At 39.1% G+C, this 19065-nt stretch overlaps 1 protein-coding gene across 22 annotated transcripts in view; it reads right to left on the reverse strand.

Annotated features, from left to right (window-relative positions):
• Positions 1-19065, reverse strand: part of UNC79 (unc-79 subunit of NALCN channel complex) — a 282253-nt gene that overhangs the window by 140790 nt on the left and 122398 nt on the right. For all 22 annotated transcript variants that reach the window (XM_086708939.1, XM_086708942.1, XM_086708934.1 and 19 more), the window contains 3 exons: positions 18494-18723; positions 16149-16320; positions 14546-14776 (listed from right to left, as the gene is read on the reverse strand). In XM_086708939.1, the coding sequence (XP_086565065.1) occupies positions 14546-14776; positions 16149-16320; positions 18494-18723 (633 nt within the window). The remainder of the gene's footprint in view (positions 1-14545; positions 14777-16148; positions 16321-18493; positions 18724-19065) is intronic.

Genomic DNA, 19065 nt, shown 5'->3' on the forward strand with positions numbered 1-19065 from the left:
TTATCAGGGAATACTATGAAAAATTATATGCCAACAAATTGGACAACCTGGAAGAAATGGACAAATTCCTGAACACCCACACTCTTCCAAAACTCAATCAGGAGGAAATAGAAAGCTTGAACAGACCCATAACCAGCGAAGAAATTGAATCGGTTATCAAAAATCTCCCAACAAATAAGAGTCCAGGACCAGATGGCTTCCCAGGGGAGTTCTACCAGACGTTTAAAGCAGAGATAATACTTATCCTTCTCAAGCTATTCCAAGAAATAGAAAGGGAAGAAAAACTTTCAGACTCATTCTATGAAGCCAGTATTACTTTGATTCCTAAACCAGACAGAGACCCAGTAAAAAAAGAGAACTACAGGCCAATATCCCTGATGAATATGGATGCAAAAATTCTCAATAAGATACTAGCAAATCGAATTCAACACCACATAAAAAGAATTATTCACCATGATCAAGTGGGATTCATTCCTGGGATGCAGGGCTGGTTCAACATTCGCAAATCAATCAACGTGATACATCACATTAACAAAAAAAAAGAGAAAAACCATATGATCCTGTCAATCGATGCAGAAAAGGCCTTTGACAAAATCCAGCACCCTTTCTTAATAAAAACCCTTGAGAAAGTCGGGATAGAAGGAACATACTTAAAGATCATAAAAGCCATTTATGAAAAGCCCACAGCTAACATCATCCTCAACGGGGAAAAACTGAGAGCTTTTTCCCTGAGATCAGGAACACGACAGGGATGCCCACTCTCACCGCTGTTGTTTAACATAGTGCTGGAAGTTCTAGCATCAGCAATCAGACAACAACAGGAAATCAAAGGCATCCAAATTGGCAAAGATGAAGTCAAGCTTTCGCTTTTTGCAGATGACATGACATTATACATGGAAAATCCGATAGACTCCACCAAAAGTCTGCTAGAACTGATACATGAATTCAGCAAAGTTGCAGGATACAAAATCAATGTACAGAAATCAGTTGCATTCTTATACACTAACAATGAAGCAACAGAAAGACAAATAAAGAAACTGATCCCATTCACAATTGCACCAAGAAGCATAAAATACCTAGGAATAAATCTAACCAAAGATGTAAAGGATCTGTATGCTGAAAACTATAGAAAGCTTATGAAGGTAATTGAAGAAGATTTAAAGAAATGGAAAGACATTCCCTGCTCATGGATTGGAAGAATAAATATTGTCAAAATGTCAATACTACCCAAAGCTATCTACACATTCAGTGCAATCCCAATCAAAATTGCACCAGCATTCTTCTCGAAACTAGAACAAGCAATCCTAAAATTCATATGGAACCACAAAAGGCCCCGAATAGCCAAAGTAATTTTGAAGAAGAAGACCAAAGCAGGAGGCATCACAATCCCAGACTTTAGCCTCTACTACAAAGCTGTCATCATCAAGACAGCATGGTATTGGCACAAAAACAGACACATAGACCAATGGAATAGAATAGAAACCCCAGAACTAGACCCACAAACGTATGGCCAACTCATCTTTGACAAAGCAGGAAAGAACGTCCAATGGAAAAAAGACAGTCTCTTTAACAAATGGTGCTGGGAGAACTGGACAGCAACATGCAGAAGGTTGAAACTAGACCACTTTCTCACACCATTCACAAAAATAAACTCCAAATGGATAAAGGACCTGAATGTGAGACAGGAAACCATCAAAACCTTAGAGGAGAAAGCAGGAAAAGACCTCTCTGACCTCAGCCGTAGCAATCTCTTACTCGACACATCCCCAAAGGCAAGGGAATTAAAAGCAAAAGTAAATTACTGGGACCTTATGAAGATAAAAAGCTTCTGCACAGCAAAGGAAACAACCAACAAAACTAAAAGGCAACCAACGGAATGGGAAAAGATATTTGCAAATGACATATCCGACAAAGGGCTAGTATCCAAAATCTATAAAGAGCTCACCAAACTCCACACCCGAAAAGCAAATAACCCAGTGAAGAAATGGGCAGAAAACATGAATAGACACTTCTCTAAAGAAGACATCCGGATGGCCAACAGGCACATGAAAAGATGTTCAGCGTCGCTCCTCATCAGGGAAATACAAATCAAAACCACACTCAGGTATCACCTCACGCCAGTCAGAATGGCCAAAATAAACAAATCAGGAGACTATAGATGCTAGAGAGGATGTGGAGAAACGGGAACCCTCTTACACTGTTGGTGGGAATGCAAATTGGTACAGCCGCTCTGGAAAGCAGTGTGGAGGTTCCTCAGAAAATTAAAAATAGACCTACCCTATGACCCAGCAATAGCACTGCTAGGAATTTATCCAAGGGACACAGGAGTACTGATGCATAGGGGCACTTGTACCCCAATGTTCATAGAAGCACTCTCAACAATAGCCAAATTATGGAAAGAGCCTAAATGTCCATCAACTGATGAATGGATAAAGAAATTGTGGTTTATATACACAATGGAATACTACGTGGCAATGAGAAAAAATGAAATATGGCCTTTTGTAGCAACGTGGATGGAACTGGAGAGTGTGATGCTAAGTGAAATAAGCCATACAGAGAAAGACAGATACCATATGGTTTCACTCTTATGTGGATCCTGAGAAACTTAACAGGAACCCATGGGGGAGGGGAAGGAAAAAAAAAAAAAGAGGTTAGAGTGGGAGAGAGCCAAAGCATAAGAGACTGTTGAGAACTGAGAACAAACTAAGGGTTGATGGGGGGTGGGAGGGAGGAGAGGGTGGGTGATGGGTATTGAGGAGGGCACCTTTTGGGATGAGCACTGGGTGTTGTATGGAAACCAATTTGACAATAAATTTCATATATAAAAAAAATATATATCATTTAACTACATTCAGAAAAAAAAACAAATTTGCAGGAAGTGACTACATTTCTGGGACTGTCACTGTTGTTAGTTACATACACTCAGAGGCCTACGGGTTTTTTTCTTGTTGTTGTTGTTTTAAAGTTTATTTATTTTGGGGGTGGGCAGAGAGAGGAAGACAATTTCAAGCAGGCTCCAAGAGCTGAAGGCAGATCCCAACGCAGCACTCAAACTCACAAACCATGAGATCATGACATGAGCAAAATCAAGAGTCAGACGCTCAACCTACTAAGCCACCTAGGCGCCCCAAAGGCCTACTGGCTTTGAGTCACATTTTGGAATAAGTATATCTGGGGTGTTCCTAAATTGTCAATAGATAAACAATGGATCCTTTGATTCGGAAAAGTTGTTATATTTAAAAGGATTTTAGAGAGTTCTCACCTTAAACAAATGTCATATTACCAATATGGGAGGATCAAACTGGTAAGACACACACACACAAAAGATCACAGCTAGCCTAAAGACTCCCCTAGCAAAATTCTAGAACAGAAATCAGATTTAGAACAAAAATTAAAATCTGCCCCCACCATGAACTCCCCTCCACCACCTTCTCCTGCAAATGATCCAGTCAGAGGCCCATATTCAGAGCCTGATAGGAGCTATTATAGAGGCCTTCCCTCCAAAGTTTAATTGGGCTAAAGTGGAATGACATACTCCGAAGGAAGGAAAATATCCTAAAGTCTTCGCCAAACAATTTACAAAAATATTGCACAGGCACACAGCTCTAAATCTACACATCTCAGAACATAGGAATCTTCTGTTTTCCCCTTAGTTGGAAAGCCTCTCATTGATATAAAGAATTCAAATTAATGCAGTCAAGGGGGTAGCCCAGCTCCTTAATTAAATATTATCAAGGCTGCCATCTTATTCTTTGAAGAATTAAAAATAACTGTCCTCGCCTTACTAATTGAATCTTTACAAAAAACGTAATTGTGGTTCTGGAAGTATCCCAAAGCCCACCCATGCTTCTTCCCAATCCCAGAGTTTCCCCTATTCATCTCAAGATGCCTGCAGATACTACAGAAAGTCAGGACATGGGAAAAGGGGACTATGCTGCACTGAATAAACACTTTATTAGTAATTGTCCCAGGCCTCAGCCTCCTCAGGCAGACCCCCCTGAACCCTCCTCTGTACTAAGGCCTCAACGTGGACCCACTCAAGACTTCAGACTCAGCACAAATAATGTTGCCCACCTCCCAAACCCCTCCTCCCTTAAAATGCCTGCTCCTAAAAGCTCCATGCTACCTAGAGAATTCATTATTTGTCCCAATCAAAACCCTCTTAGACCAGTGACTTTAAAAGTTTGCATCCTTTCTCTCCCTCTTTGAGATGTAAATCTTCTACCCCTCAGAACTATCTTCTCAAGGTCCTAAAAGCATCTCTCTAAGATGCAAACATCCAAGGAAATAGCTGGCTCTCAGGCCAAAGGGATGTCTTGCTTTTACTTGTACTATTGCCTCCTGTGGTTAAAAAAAAAAATTAATTTTAAAAAAAGGAGAAATTTATTCTTCCTCCTGAGAAGCTCCAATTAACCCCCCCCCACCTTAGCAAACCTCCAATGCCTTTTTCCTTAGCATATTCCAGCTTTTAAAAATGGATAAAGAAGATGTGGTTTATATACACAATGGAATACTACTTGACAATGAGAAAGAATGAAATCCTGCCCTTTGCAGCAACGGAACTGGAGGGTATTATGCTAAGTGAAATAAGTCAGTCAGAGAGAGACAGGTATCATATGTTTCCACTCATATGTGGAACTTGAGAAACTTAACAGAAGACCATAGGGAGAGGGAAGGGGGAAAAAATGGTTACAGAGAGGGAGGAAGGCAAACCATAAGAGACTCTTAAACACAGAGAACAAACTGAGGGTTAATGGCGGGGGGGGGGCGGGGGGAGGTGAGGGAGAGGGGAAAATGGTTGATGGGCATTGAGGAGGGCACTTGTTGGGATGAGCACTGGGTGTTGTATGTATGCGATGAATCATGGAAAACCAAGAGCACACTGTATACACTGTATGTTAGCCAACTTGACAATGAATTTTATTAAAAATAAATAAAGATTGTAGGCACCCCCCAAAAATAAAAAAAATAAATAAAGTAAATACAAAAAAATAAAAAGTAACTTCTTAGTGGACTAAAATAACTAACTGCCTAAGGCTGAACCACAGCCTTCATTACACATCAGGGCAAATAAAAAGATCTTGAAGGTCTCTCTAAAAATATTGATAAAAAGCTTTAGTCCTTACATTGAATAGTTAACTACTTGTTCTATCTGCTAGAAACATAATTTGAATAAAAGTGATGATGAAAAGTGAATTTGAAAAACAACTCTTACATAAACTAGTGAGTTTTGTATTACTATGACAGTCTCTACTGTTAAGGTCTCTACAGATCTTTCTCAACTCAAAATTGCATTGTGTCCCAATAAGCCCATCATAAGTTGAAAATACCATAAATTAAAAATACACTTAACACTCCCAACTTACCAAATATCATTGCTTAGCCTGGCCCACCTTGCATGTGCTCAGGACACTCACATTGGCCTACAGCTGGGCAAAATCATCTAATACAAAGCCTATTTTATAATAAAGTGTTAAATAGCTCATGTAAGTTATTGAATACTGTACTGCAAGTGAAAAACAGAATGGCTGTGTGGGTGCGCAACGGTAGCTGGTATAGCAAAGGTTGACCCAGTGACCACGTGGCTGTCTGGAGCTGAGGCTCGTGGCCCCTGCCCAGCATCATGAGTGAGGATCATACTGCATACCACTAGTCCAGGAAAAGATCAAAATTCACATGTTGAAGTACGGTTTCTACTGAATGTGTATCACTCTTGTACCATTGTAAAGTCGAAAAATCCTAAGTCAAACCATGGTAAACTGGGGACCATTTGTATGTGTGTCTGTCTATACTTTTGCATAGGTATATTATGTATATGTGATATTTTGTTACTTCTGAATGGTATTGACAATTTACAAAATCCATTGAAAGATCTATTCTAAATGAGTTTTAAAAACGTAACTTATATGAATTAAATATTCCCCAAACTCTCAGAAATATAGACAGTAACCCAAATGTTTTTCAAGTTCATGTGATTTGGGTAAATCTTTCATAAACAAGACGAGATTCATATAGTTGGTTTAATAAAAACAGTTGTGTCTTCTGAGTTATCAGCAGTGAGTATAATCTAATCATACATTTTTATTCTATGTCGGTTTTCTAGTCAAGTAAGTTAATATTATATTTACTAGATGTTTAAGATTATAAAACGTATAGATTTAATTTTAATTAAATTATTATTCTGACAAGCTTTATTTCAACAATAACTTTGTGTTATAATATGTCTACTTAGTAGTTTCCAAAATGTTTTTGATAGCTTGAAACGAAAGTTATACTAAGTTACATTAAATGATATATACCTGTTGAATATCTAGACCATTTCTAAATAAGACAAAACACTGAGGGGTGCCTGGGTGGCTCAGTCGGTTAAGTGTCCAACTTTGGCGCAGGTCACGATCTCACGGTTTGTGAGTTTGAGCCCCATGTCAGGCTCTGTGATGACAGCTCGGAGCCTGGAGCCTGCTTTGGAGTCTGTGTCTCCCTCTCTCTCTGTGCCTTCCCTGCTTGTGCTCTGTCTCTCCCTCCCAAGAATAAATAAACATTAAAAAGAAAAAAAGACAAAACACTGAAACATTAATTACTGAATACAAGTTTATATACTTTTAGATTCTTTTTTTTTTATGTTTATTTATTTTGAGACAGAGAGCACAAGTGCATGTGAGAGGGGGAGGAGCAGAGAGAGAGGGAAAGAGAGAAAATCCCAAGCAGGCTCTGCATGGACATGAGTCTCGACCTCACAAACCATGAGATCATGACCTGAGCCAAAACTAGGAGTCAATGCTTAACTAACTGAGCCACCAGGTGCACCTACGTTTGGATTCTTATTATGACAGAGAGACTAAAGATATTTTGATCTGTTAATAAATATGTTCTTTTTGCCATATTGAGAAATTATACTATGAAGTATAGCTCTTGAGGTTATAAAGTAGTATATTCATAAAATTTGCTAATATGCTACAAAACACTGGTAGGTGACAGGAAATTCACAAACTGTCTACCTCCTGGTTTTCTCTGAAAAATAGAGGTTATCAAGTGGTGAAAACTATGATCAATATATATAAGTGAAACTATTAGAAATAGTAAGAGTAATGGAAAAAACTCCGTATGCAGAATATTTAAGGAATATATGAGACAATTTTGTTAAGGACAAAAAGAGTAATTCTGTCCTAAAGTCATTCTGTAGAGGTGGTAAGAAGGCTTTCTAGAATAAAAAAAGAGTAATGTGAAGGACAAAAACCTGAATAGAAATAAAAAGTTGTAAAGGATGGTGTGGAGGGTGGGGGTGGAGGACAGAGAGAGAATCTTACCTTGTGTGGTCAAACTGGCTAAGATTGATGGGGAAAGTTTTTTAAGTGAACTTTATTTTTTTTAATTTTTTTTAATTTTATTTTATTTTATTATTTTTTTAAATATGAAATTTATTGTCAAAGTGGTTTCCATACAACACCAAGTGAACTTTAATATTAACAGTGTAGCAGTATAAAACCTGTGTTTGGGCTGTTTTTTTTTTTGTCAATGTTTATTTATTTTTGAGAGACAGAGCACAAGCAGGGGAGGGGCACAGAGACAGGGAGACAGAATCCGAAGCAGGTTCCAGGCTCTGAGCTGCCATCACAGAGCCCGATGCAGGGCTCAAACCCATGAACCATGAGATCATGACCTGAGCCAAAGTTGGATGCTTAACCAATTGAGCCACCCAGGCATCCCTGAGTTTGGTTTTCTTTCTCAAAAAAGGACAAAGTTTTTTGGGTTACTGGTGTCTTCTTAATAAGAAATTGCATGTAAAAAAAGCATTTGATAAAATATAGCATCATTTCTTAATAAAAACCATCAAGAAAAGGGATAGAAGGGATAGAAGGATCATACCTCAAGACCATAAAGGCCAAATATGAATGACCCACCACTAATATCATCCTCAAGGGGGAAAAACTGAGAGCTTTCCTCCTAAGGTCAGAAACATGACAAAGATGTCCACTCTCACCACTGTTACTCGATACACTGTTGGAAGTCCTAGCCTCAGCAATCAGACAATATAAAGAAATAAAAGGCATCCAAATCGACAGGGAGGAAGTCAAATTTTCACTCTTCGCAGATGACATGACACTCTGTGTGGAAAACCCCAAAGACTCTACCAATAAACTGCTAGAACTGATACATGAATTCAGCAAAGTCACAGGATATAAAATCAATGTACAGAAATCAGTTGCATTTCTATACACCAATAATAAAGCAGCAGAAAGAGAAATCAAGGGATCAATCCCATTTACAATTGCACCCAAAACCATAAAATACCTAAGAATAAACCTGATCAAAGAGGTGAAAAATCTATACACTGAAAACTATAGAAAGCTTATGAAAGAAATTGAAGACACACACACAAATTCCATGCTCATGAATTGGAAGAACAAATATCGTTAAAATGTAGATACTACCCAAAATAACACCAGCATGCTTCACAGAGCTAGAACAAAAAAAAACCCTAAAATTTGTGTGGAACCAGAAAAGACCCCGAATAGCCAAAGCAATCCTGAAAAAGAAAACCAAAGCTAGAGGCATCATAATCCTGGACTTCAAGCTGTACTATAAAACTGTAATCATCAAGACAGTATGGTACTGGCACAAAAACACTCAGATCAATGGAGGAGAATAGAGAACCCAGAAATGGACCCACAAATGTATGGCCAACTAATCTTTAACAAAGCAGGAAAGAATATCCAATGGAACAAAGACAGTCTCTTCAGCAAGTGGTGCTGGGAAATCTGGACAGCGACATGCAGAACAATGAACCTGGACCACTTTCTTACCCCATAAACAAAAATAAACTCAAAATGGATGAAAGACCTAAATGTTAGACAGGAAGCCATCCCTAGAGGAGAAAACAGGCAACTACCTCTTTGACCTCAGCCGCAGCAACTTCTTACTCAACATGTCTCCAGAGGTAAGGGAAACAAAAGCAAAAAGAACTATTGAGACCTCATCAAGAAAAAAGGCTTCTGCACAGCAAAGAAAACAGTCAGCAAAAAAACTAAAAGGCAACCGACAGAATGGGAGAAGATATTTGCAAATGACATATCAGATAAAGGGTTAGTATCCAAAATCTACAAAGAACTTATCAAATTCCACACCCAAAAAACAAATAATCCAGTGAAGAAATGGGCAAAAGACATGAATAGACACTTCTCCAAAGAAGCCATCCAGATGGCCAACTGACACATGAAAAAATGCTCAACTTCACTCATCACCAGGGAAATGCAAATTAAAACCACAATGAGATGCCACCTCACCCCTGTCAGAATGGCTAACATTAACAAGTCAGGCAACAACAGATGTTGGCAAGGATGTGGAGAAAGAGGAATTCTTTCGCACTGCTGGTGGGAAGGCAAACTGGTGCAGCCACTCTGGAAAACAGTGTGGAGTTTCCTCAAAAAATTAAAAATAGACCTACCCTATGACCCAGTAATTGCACTACTAGATATGTATCCAAAGGATACAGAAGTGCTGATTCAAAAGGGCACATGCACCCCAATGTTTATAGCAGCACTATCGACAAGAGCCAAAGTGTGGAAAGAGCCCAAATGTCCACTGACTGAAAAATGGATAAATAAAGAAGATGTGGTATATATATATATATATATATATATATATATATATATATATATATATATATAATAGTAATATATATATATTATATATAATAGTAATAGTATTCCATTATATATATATGTATAATGGAATACTATTCAGCAATTAAAGAGAATGAAATCTTGCCATTTGCAACAATTTGGATGGAACCATAGTGTATTATGCTAAGTGAAATAAGTCACTCAGAAAAAGACAAATATCATATGACTTCACTCATATGAGGACTTTAAGATACAAAACAGATGAACATAAGGGAAGGGAAGGAAAAATAAGATAAAAGCAGAGTGGGAGACAAACTGTAAGAGACTCTTAAATATAGAGAACAAACTGAGGGTCGCTGGTGGGGTGTTGGGTGGGGGGATGGTCTAGATGGGTGAGAGGCATTAAGGAGGGCACTTGGGATGAGCACTGGGTGTTATATTACATGATGAATCACTAAATTCTATTCCTGAAATCATTATTATACTAATGTCAACTAACTTGGATTTAAATTTAAAAAAATAATAATAATAAAGTAAAAGGATAAAAAGAAAAGAAATTGAACAAGGTTTTTCTTTACCTTTTCAATAATGTGTCTAGGAAACAACTATTCTGTGTCTTACCATAATTTCCTGTGCCCCATGTCCTCAATTATTTAAGAGAACTAAGTCTTCTCAATTAAAACAAAAAAGCCAATTTTTTAATTAGCATGTTACATCCTATATTTACTTTTGAAATCTTTTTGTCCTTGTGGTTAAATGGATAATTAAGTATTGTTTCATAGTGACCCTGTGATCCTGGTGAATTAAGTGTTTAAACCTTTTGACATTTCTGACAACTTTTCATATTTTTGCCTTCCCAAAATCAAGTCCTTAATAAAATCTTGATCTCAAACTGGCTTTGAGATTTCTCAGAGGGCCTCTAGAAAATCTCAAAGGATTTTTTCCTTTTTCTAGTAAAATAAGATATTGGGTTTCCAATAACCAATTAGGTTTATTTGATATGTTGAATTGCATGAAAAGCATCATCAAATACGAAGAGATGCTTAACCTTCCCTAGCTTATATTTGTATAGGTAAAATGTTATGAAATTTCTAGCAATTTTTCATTGCTTTTCCTGCTCATGACATAGCCTCCTGATGCTTTCCCTAATGTGATCATAATTCCAGTACTCTCAGAGGATCTGATTATAGCCATTTTTAAAGTCTTTTATCATTCACAGTTTGTTATTGTTTTTTTCCTAATGTTTTCCTGAAAGCTCTTGTGATCAACCACTAGATAGAAGGCTTTGGCTTTAGCAAAAAGAACTGTCTCTGAGACCCAGGAACAGTATGACAGGCAATACTGAGTACAAGCTTCTGGTAGTATTGCATGCTGCCGGCCTGAGAAAGGATTCCAGAACGCTGGTGGAGAAGCTGATGTGTTCCTAAAACTGCTACCCAAGATTAAAAGGAACAAAAGTTAATTAGATGGGGTTGGGGCACTTGGGTGGTTCCGTTGGTTAAGCATCTGGACTCTGTGTCAGCTCAGATCACAATCTCATGGTTTGTGAATTCGAGCCCCACATCGGGCTCCACGCTGATGGTGCAGAGCCTGCTTGAGATTCTCTTTCTCCCTCTCTCTCTCTGCCCCTCCCCACCCCTCTCAAAAATAAATAAACAAACTTAAAAAAATTTTTTTTAATTAATTAGATTAGGTTGAAGGAACTGATGAAGAAAGGTAATCATTTTTTTGTGTTTTTTTAGTTTGGAACTTTGCTGGCTCTTTAATGTTCTATTTTCTGGATATAAGGTTTTTCTTAAACTAGCTACAACTCACAAGAATTTAGTAGATTATTTTTGTAAACAACAACAAAACACTTGTCTTTTTCTCCCCCCACATCTGACCCTTCAGAGTTCAGAAACTCTTAGTGTTTTTATTTCCATGCACAAGTTTCTCAATCTGTTCTCCTTGTAAAAGAACATAATCAGAAAAACTGGTAAAAAACTTTGCCTAGACTGTGATAGTAGAGAAGGATGTGCATAGAATCAGATATGACCAGTTTTAAGGAACTAAGGTTGACATGAAGGAGCCAGTGCTTACAAAGCCCTCTTGGAAAAAACAGGATAAACAAATACGAAATGTTACTTTCTGAAAGGTCCAGGAAACTTAGAATATTTTGGTGACCTCAGAGATAAATTTACCCAAATCTAGAGGTACTGTAGATGAAGTATGATGACAAGTTACTGGCTTAGCATCCTAACCTCTAGCGGTTTCTAAAAGCCCAATCTGAGATTCTCCATAAACATTCCAGCACAGCCAACATTAAAGGTTTATTTTGGTCAATTACCATTGACTGTCGCTGCATCTACATAAATAATTAGGCCAAATTTAATGAGACTAGTCTTACTTTGTGAATAAGATTAATCTTATTTTGATTATCTATGATGAAAATGGGGGGTGACTATAGACAGAAATTTTATGTTTCAATGGAAAACTATAACCCACCCTTGTGAATTATCAGATTCTAGTCCTGCTCATGGTCTTTGAGCTATTTGTCACCTCCTCATAAACTGAATCCTGTTGTCTCGCACATTTTGTCAGTAACTGGTATTTCCAATTTTCCTCCCACCCTGCTTACTTGGTGTCACTGAAAACTAAAACCTGACGGCCTAGATCCTATTGAGACTCTAGGTTGTCTTGTCCCAAAGCCCTGCAAGCCAGAGCAAGACAATTTGATTTGAAGTTCAAAGGACTTGTGGCAATAGCCAGGGCCAGTCAGGAATCTCACCAAACACCAGCATCGCCCATGCGCTGCTCATACCCAGGACAGAGACGCTGACGACCTCACTCTATTGTCTAAAGACACTTTGAGCCCAACATCTGCAAATCCTGACTGGCTGCCCTCTGACCTTGGAAACTAGGTTTAGAGTCTACTGTCACCATTAATCTCAGGTTTTTTTGTGTTTGTTTCCTCGTCCTAATCTATGCCTGCTTCCTCCTTTGCAGATCTCTTACCTGGAAGCTCCTAACCCAAATCTACAGCAATCAACCTACCTTCCTTTTGGTGTGAAACTTCTCTCGAAGTTTCAGATGAGAGAAATGTGCGGAACCACTCAGACCCCCACACTTGTCATAAGGATCATTTTAATGAAAACGTTAGAACTAAAGAAGATGCAGAAACTTTATCCCAACTTCCCTTGTCCGACTAAAGCAGAGCTTTCAGAAATATCATTTCCATTAAAGGGAATTACCTGTGAATTCAGCTGCTGTGGAGACAGACTGCCAGTGCCACTAAGTAGCAAAAGGCTCAAGAGAACCTTCCATATCTTCCCATTCCAGCCCTAACTCCCTACCCTACACTGTTTATCTTTGGCTACTGAGGGAGATGCCCATCACTGATATGCAGCAATGTACTGAGTACTGACTATAAGTATAAATAAACTTTGTCTTTTCTCTCCCAAATGTGTCTTTTACAGGCCCTCAGCTACCATTTCCTCTTATCTTTGATAATCAGATTGGACCAATCCTTTACTATTCCAAAGGAAATAATAATAGAAAACATATCAACACAGTCAAATAATGCCACAAAATAGGGAATTTCTGTTATGCAAAACTCCAATTTTATATGTGAGTCAGTAGGTGGCACCAAAGAAGAAAAAAGTATATCTTGAATCACCCACAGAACTACTCTGTGTCCCGGAAACCTAACGAAAGCTATTTCTTTAGATGGTCTGTGTTCTATTTTATCCTTAAATGTCTTAATTAGGCTGAAAAATGCCTCCCTATCTCATTGAAAACAAACCAAAATAATCACAAAATAAAATCCAGAAAATATCTTGAAAAAATGTCCTAGGGGCGCCTGGGTGGTGCAGTCGGTTAAGCGTCAGACTTCAGCCAGGTCACGATCTCGCAGTCCGTGAGTTCGAGCCCCGCATCAGGCTCTGGGCTGATGGCTCAGACCTGGAGCCTGTTTCCGATTCTGTGTCTCCCTCTCTCTCTGCCCCTCCCCCGTTCATGCTCTGTCTCTCTCTGTCCCAAAAATAAATAAACGTCGAAAAAAAAATTAAAAAAAAAAAAAAAAAAAGAAAAAATGTCCTATATTTCTGCCAAAAACTGATTCTGGACATCTACCTTGCTAAGTTAGACACAAATTATATTATATTTTAAAAATATGGGGTCTTACCAGCTGTGTATCTGAAGCCTATAATCCACTAAGCAAAAGGATGAGCTCAGAGGAATTTGTCCTATAAGCTGGAGGAAAGGGAGCATTTTGGCACGTCCTATGCCTTTTGTGGCATTCCAAATGAGAGGGCAGGGATTTCTGCCATTCACTTCTAGAAATTTATGTGAAACCACAGAAATTGCTCCTAATCAAATGTTAGCCTTTACACAGACAGTAGACCAGAGAAGGACTGAGACCTTGCAATCTCATAGAAAAACTTTTTTCTTCTGTTTCTTAATTTAAAAAAAATACATTCAGCAAAGTCAGGGATGAATCCTCCCTTAAACTTTTTTTTTTTTTTTTTAATTTTGAGAAAGAGAGAGAGAGAGTGCACGAGCAGGAGAGAAGCAGAGAGAAAGGAAGAGAGAGAATCCCAAGCAGGCTCCAGTCTACCAGCTCAGAGCCCGACATGGGGCATGACCCCACAAACCACGCGATTGTGAGCTGAGCCAAAATCAAGAGCCACCGAGGTGCCCCATTTTTTTATCTTCTTGTAAATTCTTAAAGATATCTCACATATTCGTTTTACCATTCTTCATCCCAAACCAACATCAAAGCAGCACATCCCCTAAAATGTAGTTGCTCAACTAACCTCATTCAGCTGTATTGACTAAAATAAGGAGAGACGCTCTTCTATAGACAATGATAACATGCTAATGGCTAGGGAAGTGTTTCTCCCAATTCCTCTCCAACAAGGTCAGAGTGGGGGGCCTCCACTTACCCTGGCAAATTCCATTGGTTTGGGAAGAAGGCACATGACCATGACATCAAAGCGAACATCACAGACTGTCTTCAACCACTTGGTGACAAACTGAGGCTTCAGTTTTTCCACCAAACTTCCAACTTCATCGTCCATCATATATGCCGTGGAGTGGAACCACTGAAACACCATGGCCACCAGCCTGGCCAAGCTCTCTGTAGGTGTGTTCTCACTGGGCGTGCAAAGGCTCACCTGGAAATGGGCAGATTAGACTCTGCTTTAGCCTTCATTCATTTTACATCATTATTAAGATTCGTTTAACGGCAAAAAAAAAAAAAAAAAGGTTCCCAATAATCCATCTAAAGTAGGCAGTTTATAAATGACACAGGATCATTTAACCTAGAAACTGCATTCCTTACAGGGAGAGAAGGATTGCAACAATAATTTCCCCTCGAGATTGCACCTTTTGATAAGCCTTTTCTCCTAGAAGAAACCTATTTTGTAATCTACACTAGATCAATGCTTTTTTAAAAGTTAGGTCTGCAAAGTGAAATTTCATAAATATCTTCAGTGAAAAAATAATCTACCTATGTTTGCATTCTAAAATTATCAGATTTAGCTAAGGATTTTCTATCAGTAATAATTCTGAAAGCCTAGAGCCCCCTAATTCAGCACATTACAAATAGCCTTTTAAAAACAGCTCGTTTATTCATTATTCATTCTGCAATAATCTTTTATGAAACACAATAGTAGGAGTCAGGAATGTACAAATAAATAAAACAGTATCCTTGCCTTCAAAGAGTTCATAATAGCAGTCATTATGTCATTAGGTAGTAAGCTCTAGGAGCAAAATATGTGAAATCAGCAATTAAATACCAATTTGGTAAGACAAAACAAAACACAACTTTTTCAGATAACCATGTAAAAGCATAAAAGAGATATATTACTATGGAGACTCAATCTATGTCTCCGTTGGGCAAAAACAAAAGTCCGCTTCTCTAACAGAACTGCCATGTTCAGCTTGCATGGAATTTGGGATTGGGATGTTTGATCTTTACTGAATGAATGTTGCCCATGAATCAGTCAAAAACAATCAAATTGCCTGTGTTAATACAGCTCTGATTTTTCTGGTTGTATGCAAACTTGCCCTAAATAAACAAAAAGTGCCACAGATACTGAACTTTCAAGAAAAATGTCATGTGTATAGGTGATAGGATGCGAACGATCTGTAAATTATATTGACTCGGTTATTTCACAACATACCCTAGCAACATTCCCATCCATTTTCTGTCAAAGGTGCATTTCAAACAGTCAAGGGTCTGGCCAGTAGGCTTCAACACCTGGCTATTCATTAGAATCAACAAGGAAGCTTTTTTAAAAGTTCCCAAGATGCTAGGGTGGGATCTGGGCATTGCCATTCTTTGAAAGCTTTCCCAGGGAAATCCAATGTGCAGCCCAGGGTTGAGAGCCACTGTCCTACAATATAGACAATATAGAGTTCCACCGCTAAGGTTAACTTTTCACTATTCACTAACTTCTTTAAAAAGAACGGGAAATATTCCTCATTGGTGCAATGTTGTCATGAGAAATAAGAAAGCAGAGAATAGCTAACTTATTTTCTTACTAAAAACCATATTCCGAATTGACTGAGTAGTCGCTGGTCGTGTTTATCATCATCCTTGTTGTCAAAGTCAGTGTTATCCAGGGAATGGTGGGAAGAGGAAAGTCCCAGCTGCCGCCGGCGATTCAGCTCATATTCCCGCTGCTCAGCATGGAACTCGGCTTCTTTCAACAAGCTGCCAAAGATGAGAGATGTCAAGTTAGGTGATTGAAAAACACATTCTAGGTTATGACCTATTCAGAGCAACTACTTCATGAGTACTCAGGCATAACTGACTGCTCTCCTTCCAATTGGTAGAAGTTGCTCCAACAGGCCTAATTTCAGTTCTTTACTATGTTGTACTCCATCCCCATTTCCAAAGTGAATAAACTGAGGCACAAAGAGGCTGCTTCCTCCAATCAATTAGAATCAGGCAGAACTGATGCCTTCTGGCTTCCAGTGTACCAACCATCCCGCTAGATGCCAATACTTCCCCTAGATCTAATCTGAAGTTATGTGGACCTCAAATGCATGGTACAAAGAGAGACTGAAGAATTTATACCCAAATGGAAAAACACTCAATATCTAATATTCAAAGATCTGTAAATGAGCAACAAAGCCTCCTTTTTCAACTGCTAAACAAGTCATAATTTTTTTTCAGTTTATTTATTTATTTTGAGAGAGAGAGAGAGAGAGAGAGAGAGAGAAAGTGCAAGCAGGGGAGGGGCAGAGAGAGAGGGTGAGAGAGAATCCCAAACAGTCTCTGCCAGTCAGTGCGGAGCCTGATGCAGGGCTCAAACTTGCCAACTATGAGATCATGATCCGGGCCGAAACCAAGAGGTGGATGCTTAACTGACTGAGTTACCAGGGCACCCCAACAAGTCATAATTTGTAAGAATAAGACCCAATGTTGGCAAGAGTGTAGCCAAAACTAGCAATTTCATACAATGCTTTTGGCATTATAAATTCATATGTACACTCTGAAAATCAGTTTGGTAATGCATCAATAGCCATTAAAGCATTCATACCCTTTGACCCAGCCAACCATATCTGGTCATCTACCCTAAAAAAATAAAAAATAGAAAAACAGCACTATTCACAACAATATTTATCACAGTAATATATAATAGTAAAAATGGAAGCAATCTAAAAATCTAAAGGTGGAGGGAAATAATCTAGATGAAAATTATGTTTCCACTAAAAATGGTAAATACAGAAACTATCTAACAACATGCAAAAGAGCTAATGGTATAATGTTATATCAAAAATTATGATATACTGTGATTATAATTCTATAAATAAGATATGTATTTGAGTAAAACTAGAACATGTGCAACACTGATAATGATGACAGCAGTATAGTTGGTTTTTTCTTCTATTTCCAAACTTTCTGTAATGTTTCATTTGACAAACATTTATTGCATTTCTACATGCATCAGCCACTGAAGTAAGAGACACAGAAAAGAGTCTCTATCCTTAAAACATACAGTCCAATATTATTTCTTTAATTTTTAAAAATCTTGCTTCAGTGACTATTATGCAAAAAGAGAACAAGTCTGGAAGTTATCATTTCCAAAGCTCCTTTTTCTGTCACGTGATAGGAGAGAAAGCCAACCGCGTGCACGACTGGGCTCCTGTCTCATTGGAGAGCCTGCAGCTTTACCCCAGTACCGAATTACCTAGAGCTCGCCCACAACTTACAGTGCACAGTCAGGCCTCAGGCACCCCCTTCCCACCCCTCACTCTGAGGGGTGCCTCTGCTTCACTTTCCTAAAACTCTGCTCTGCACTATCACTCTGCTTACCATACTGAACCGCAATCCTGTGCTTCTGTCTTTATACTCCCTACATGGGTAAGGTGAAGGTGGAGACTACATTTCATTCTCTCTTGTCTCCCAAGTGCCTAACACACGCTTGGCTGAATGAATGAATTAAAACATCGTCACTGGGGTGGCTGTGTAGCTCACGTGGTTAAGCATCTGACCTGGGCTCAGACCATGATCTCATGGTTTATGAGTTCCAGCCCCGCATAGGGCTCTGTGCTCTGCACTGACAGCGCAGAGTCTGTCTGGGACTCTCTCTCTCTCTCTCTCTCTCCCCCCCCTTTCTCTGCTGCTCCCCAACTTGCATACACACACACACACACACACACACACACACACACACACACACACTCTCTCTCTCTCTCTCTCTCTCTCTCTGTCTCTCTCAAAATGAATAAATAAACTTAAAAAAAAATCATCACTGCATTATGGAAGGTGAGAGGCTAGGCTGAGGGCACCTGAAGTTGAGTGAACTTTACCAATGTGCCAAGGGTGGCTCAAAACCAAGGTGGTGTTTCCGGTAGACCACTAACCAGCTGCCTGTTACCTGATCACAGCCTCCACGGCGCAGACCAGCTCCTCAGCGCCACATTCCCGAGTGTTGATGGGTGGAGGGGAGGTCTGATAGAGGTGGGTCTCCGACGCGGCCCCCACTTCATTGCTGTGATGATTCGAGTGGCATCTCTTGCAGTACCGAACGGGCCTGTTTCCGTGACGGCCACAGCAGCCCGCTGAAAAGCAGGTAACAACTGCTCTTCTTACATGGGAACTGCAGTTCTAGAAGCAAAAAATAGCGAAATCAACTAAAACTGGTCACTGAGGTAAATGGGGCTAAGAAGTGGAACAAACGGAATGTAAAGGGGCCGCTGAAAGTGGCTGCACATTTCTAAAGTTTCCAAAACACGGGTCACCCCTAACCAGTTAGATTTCAGGCAGAGCTAAAAATGAAGGTAAGATGTGGTTTCTATTGGTGTGAGTGGCAGAAAAGCTCTAAAGAGGGAGGAGTGGAACTGTGTTGAAAAGCTCTCTGTAAAGCTACCTCAGTCATGGGTTGGGGATGGGGCGCTTTCTGGATTATTTCCAGTTAGTGTTTCAAGAGTTTTCAGCAGAAATACGGAG

This window comes from Puma concolor, chromosome B3, assembly GCF_028749965.1.
Source record: "Puma concolor isolate L17-30 chromosome B3, mPumCon1.1.hap2, whole genome shotgun sequence".
Classification (NCBI taxonomy): domain Eukaryota; kingdom Metazoa; phylum Chordata; class Mammalia; order Carnivora; family Felidae; genus Puma; species Puma concolor.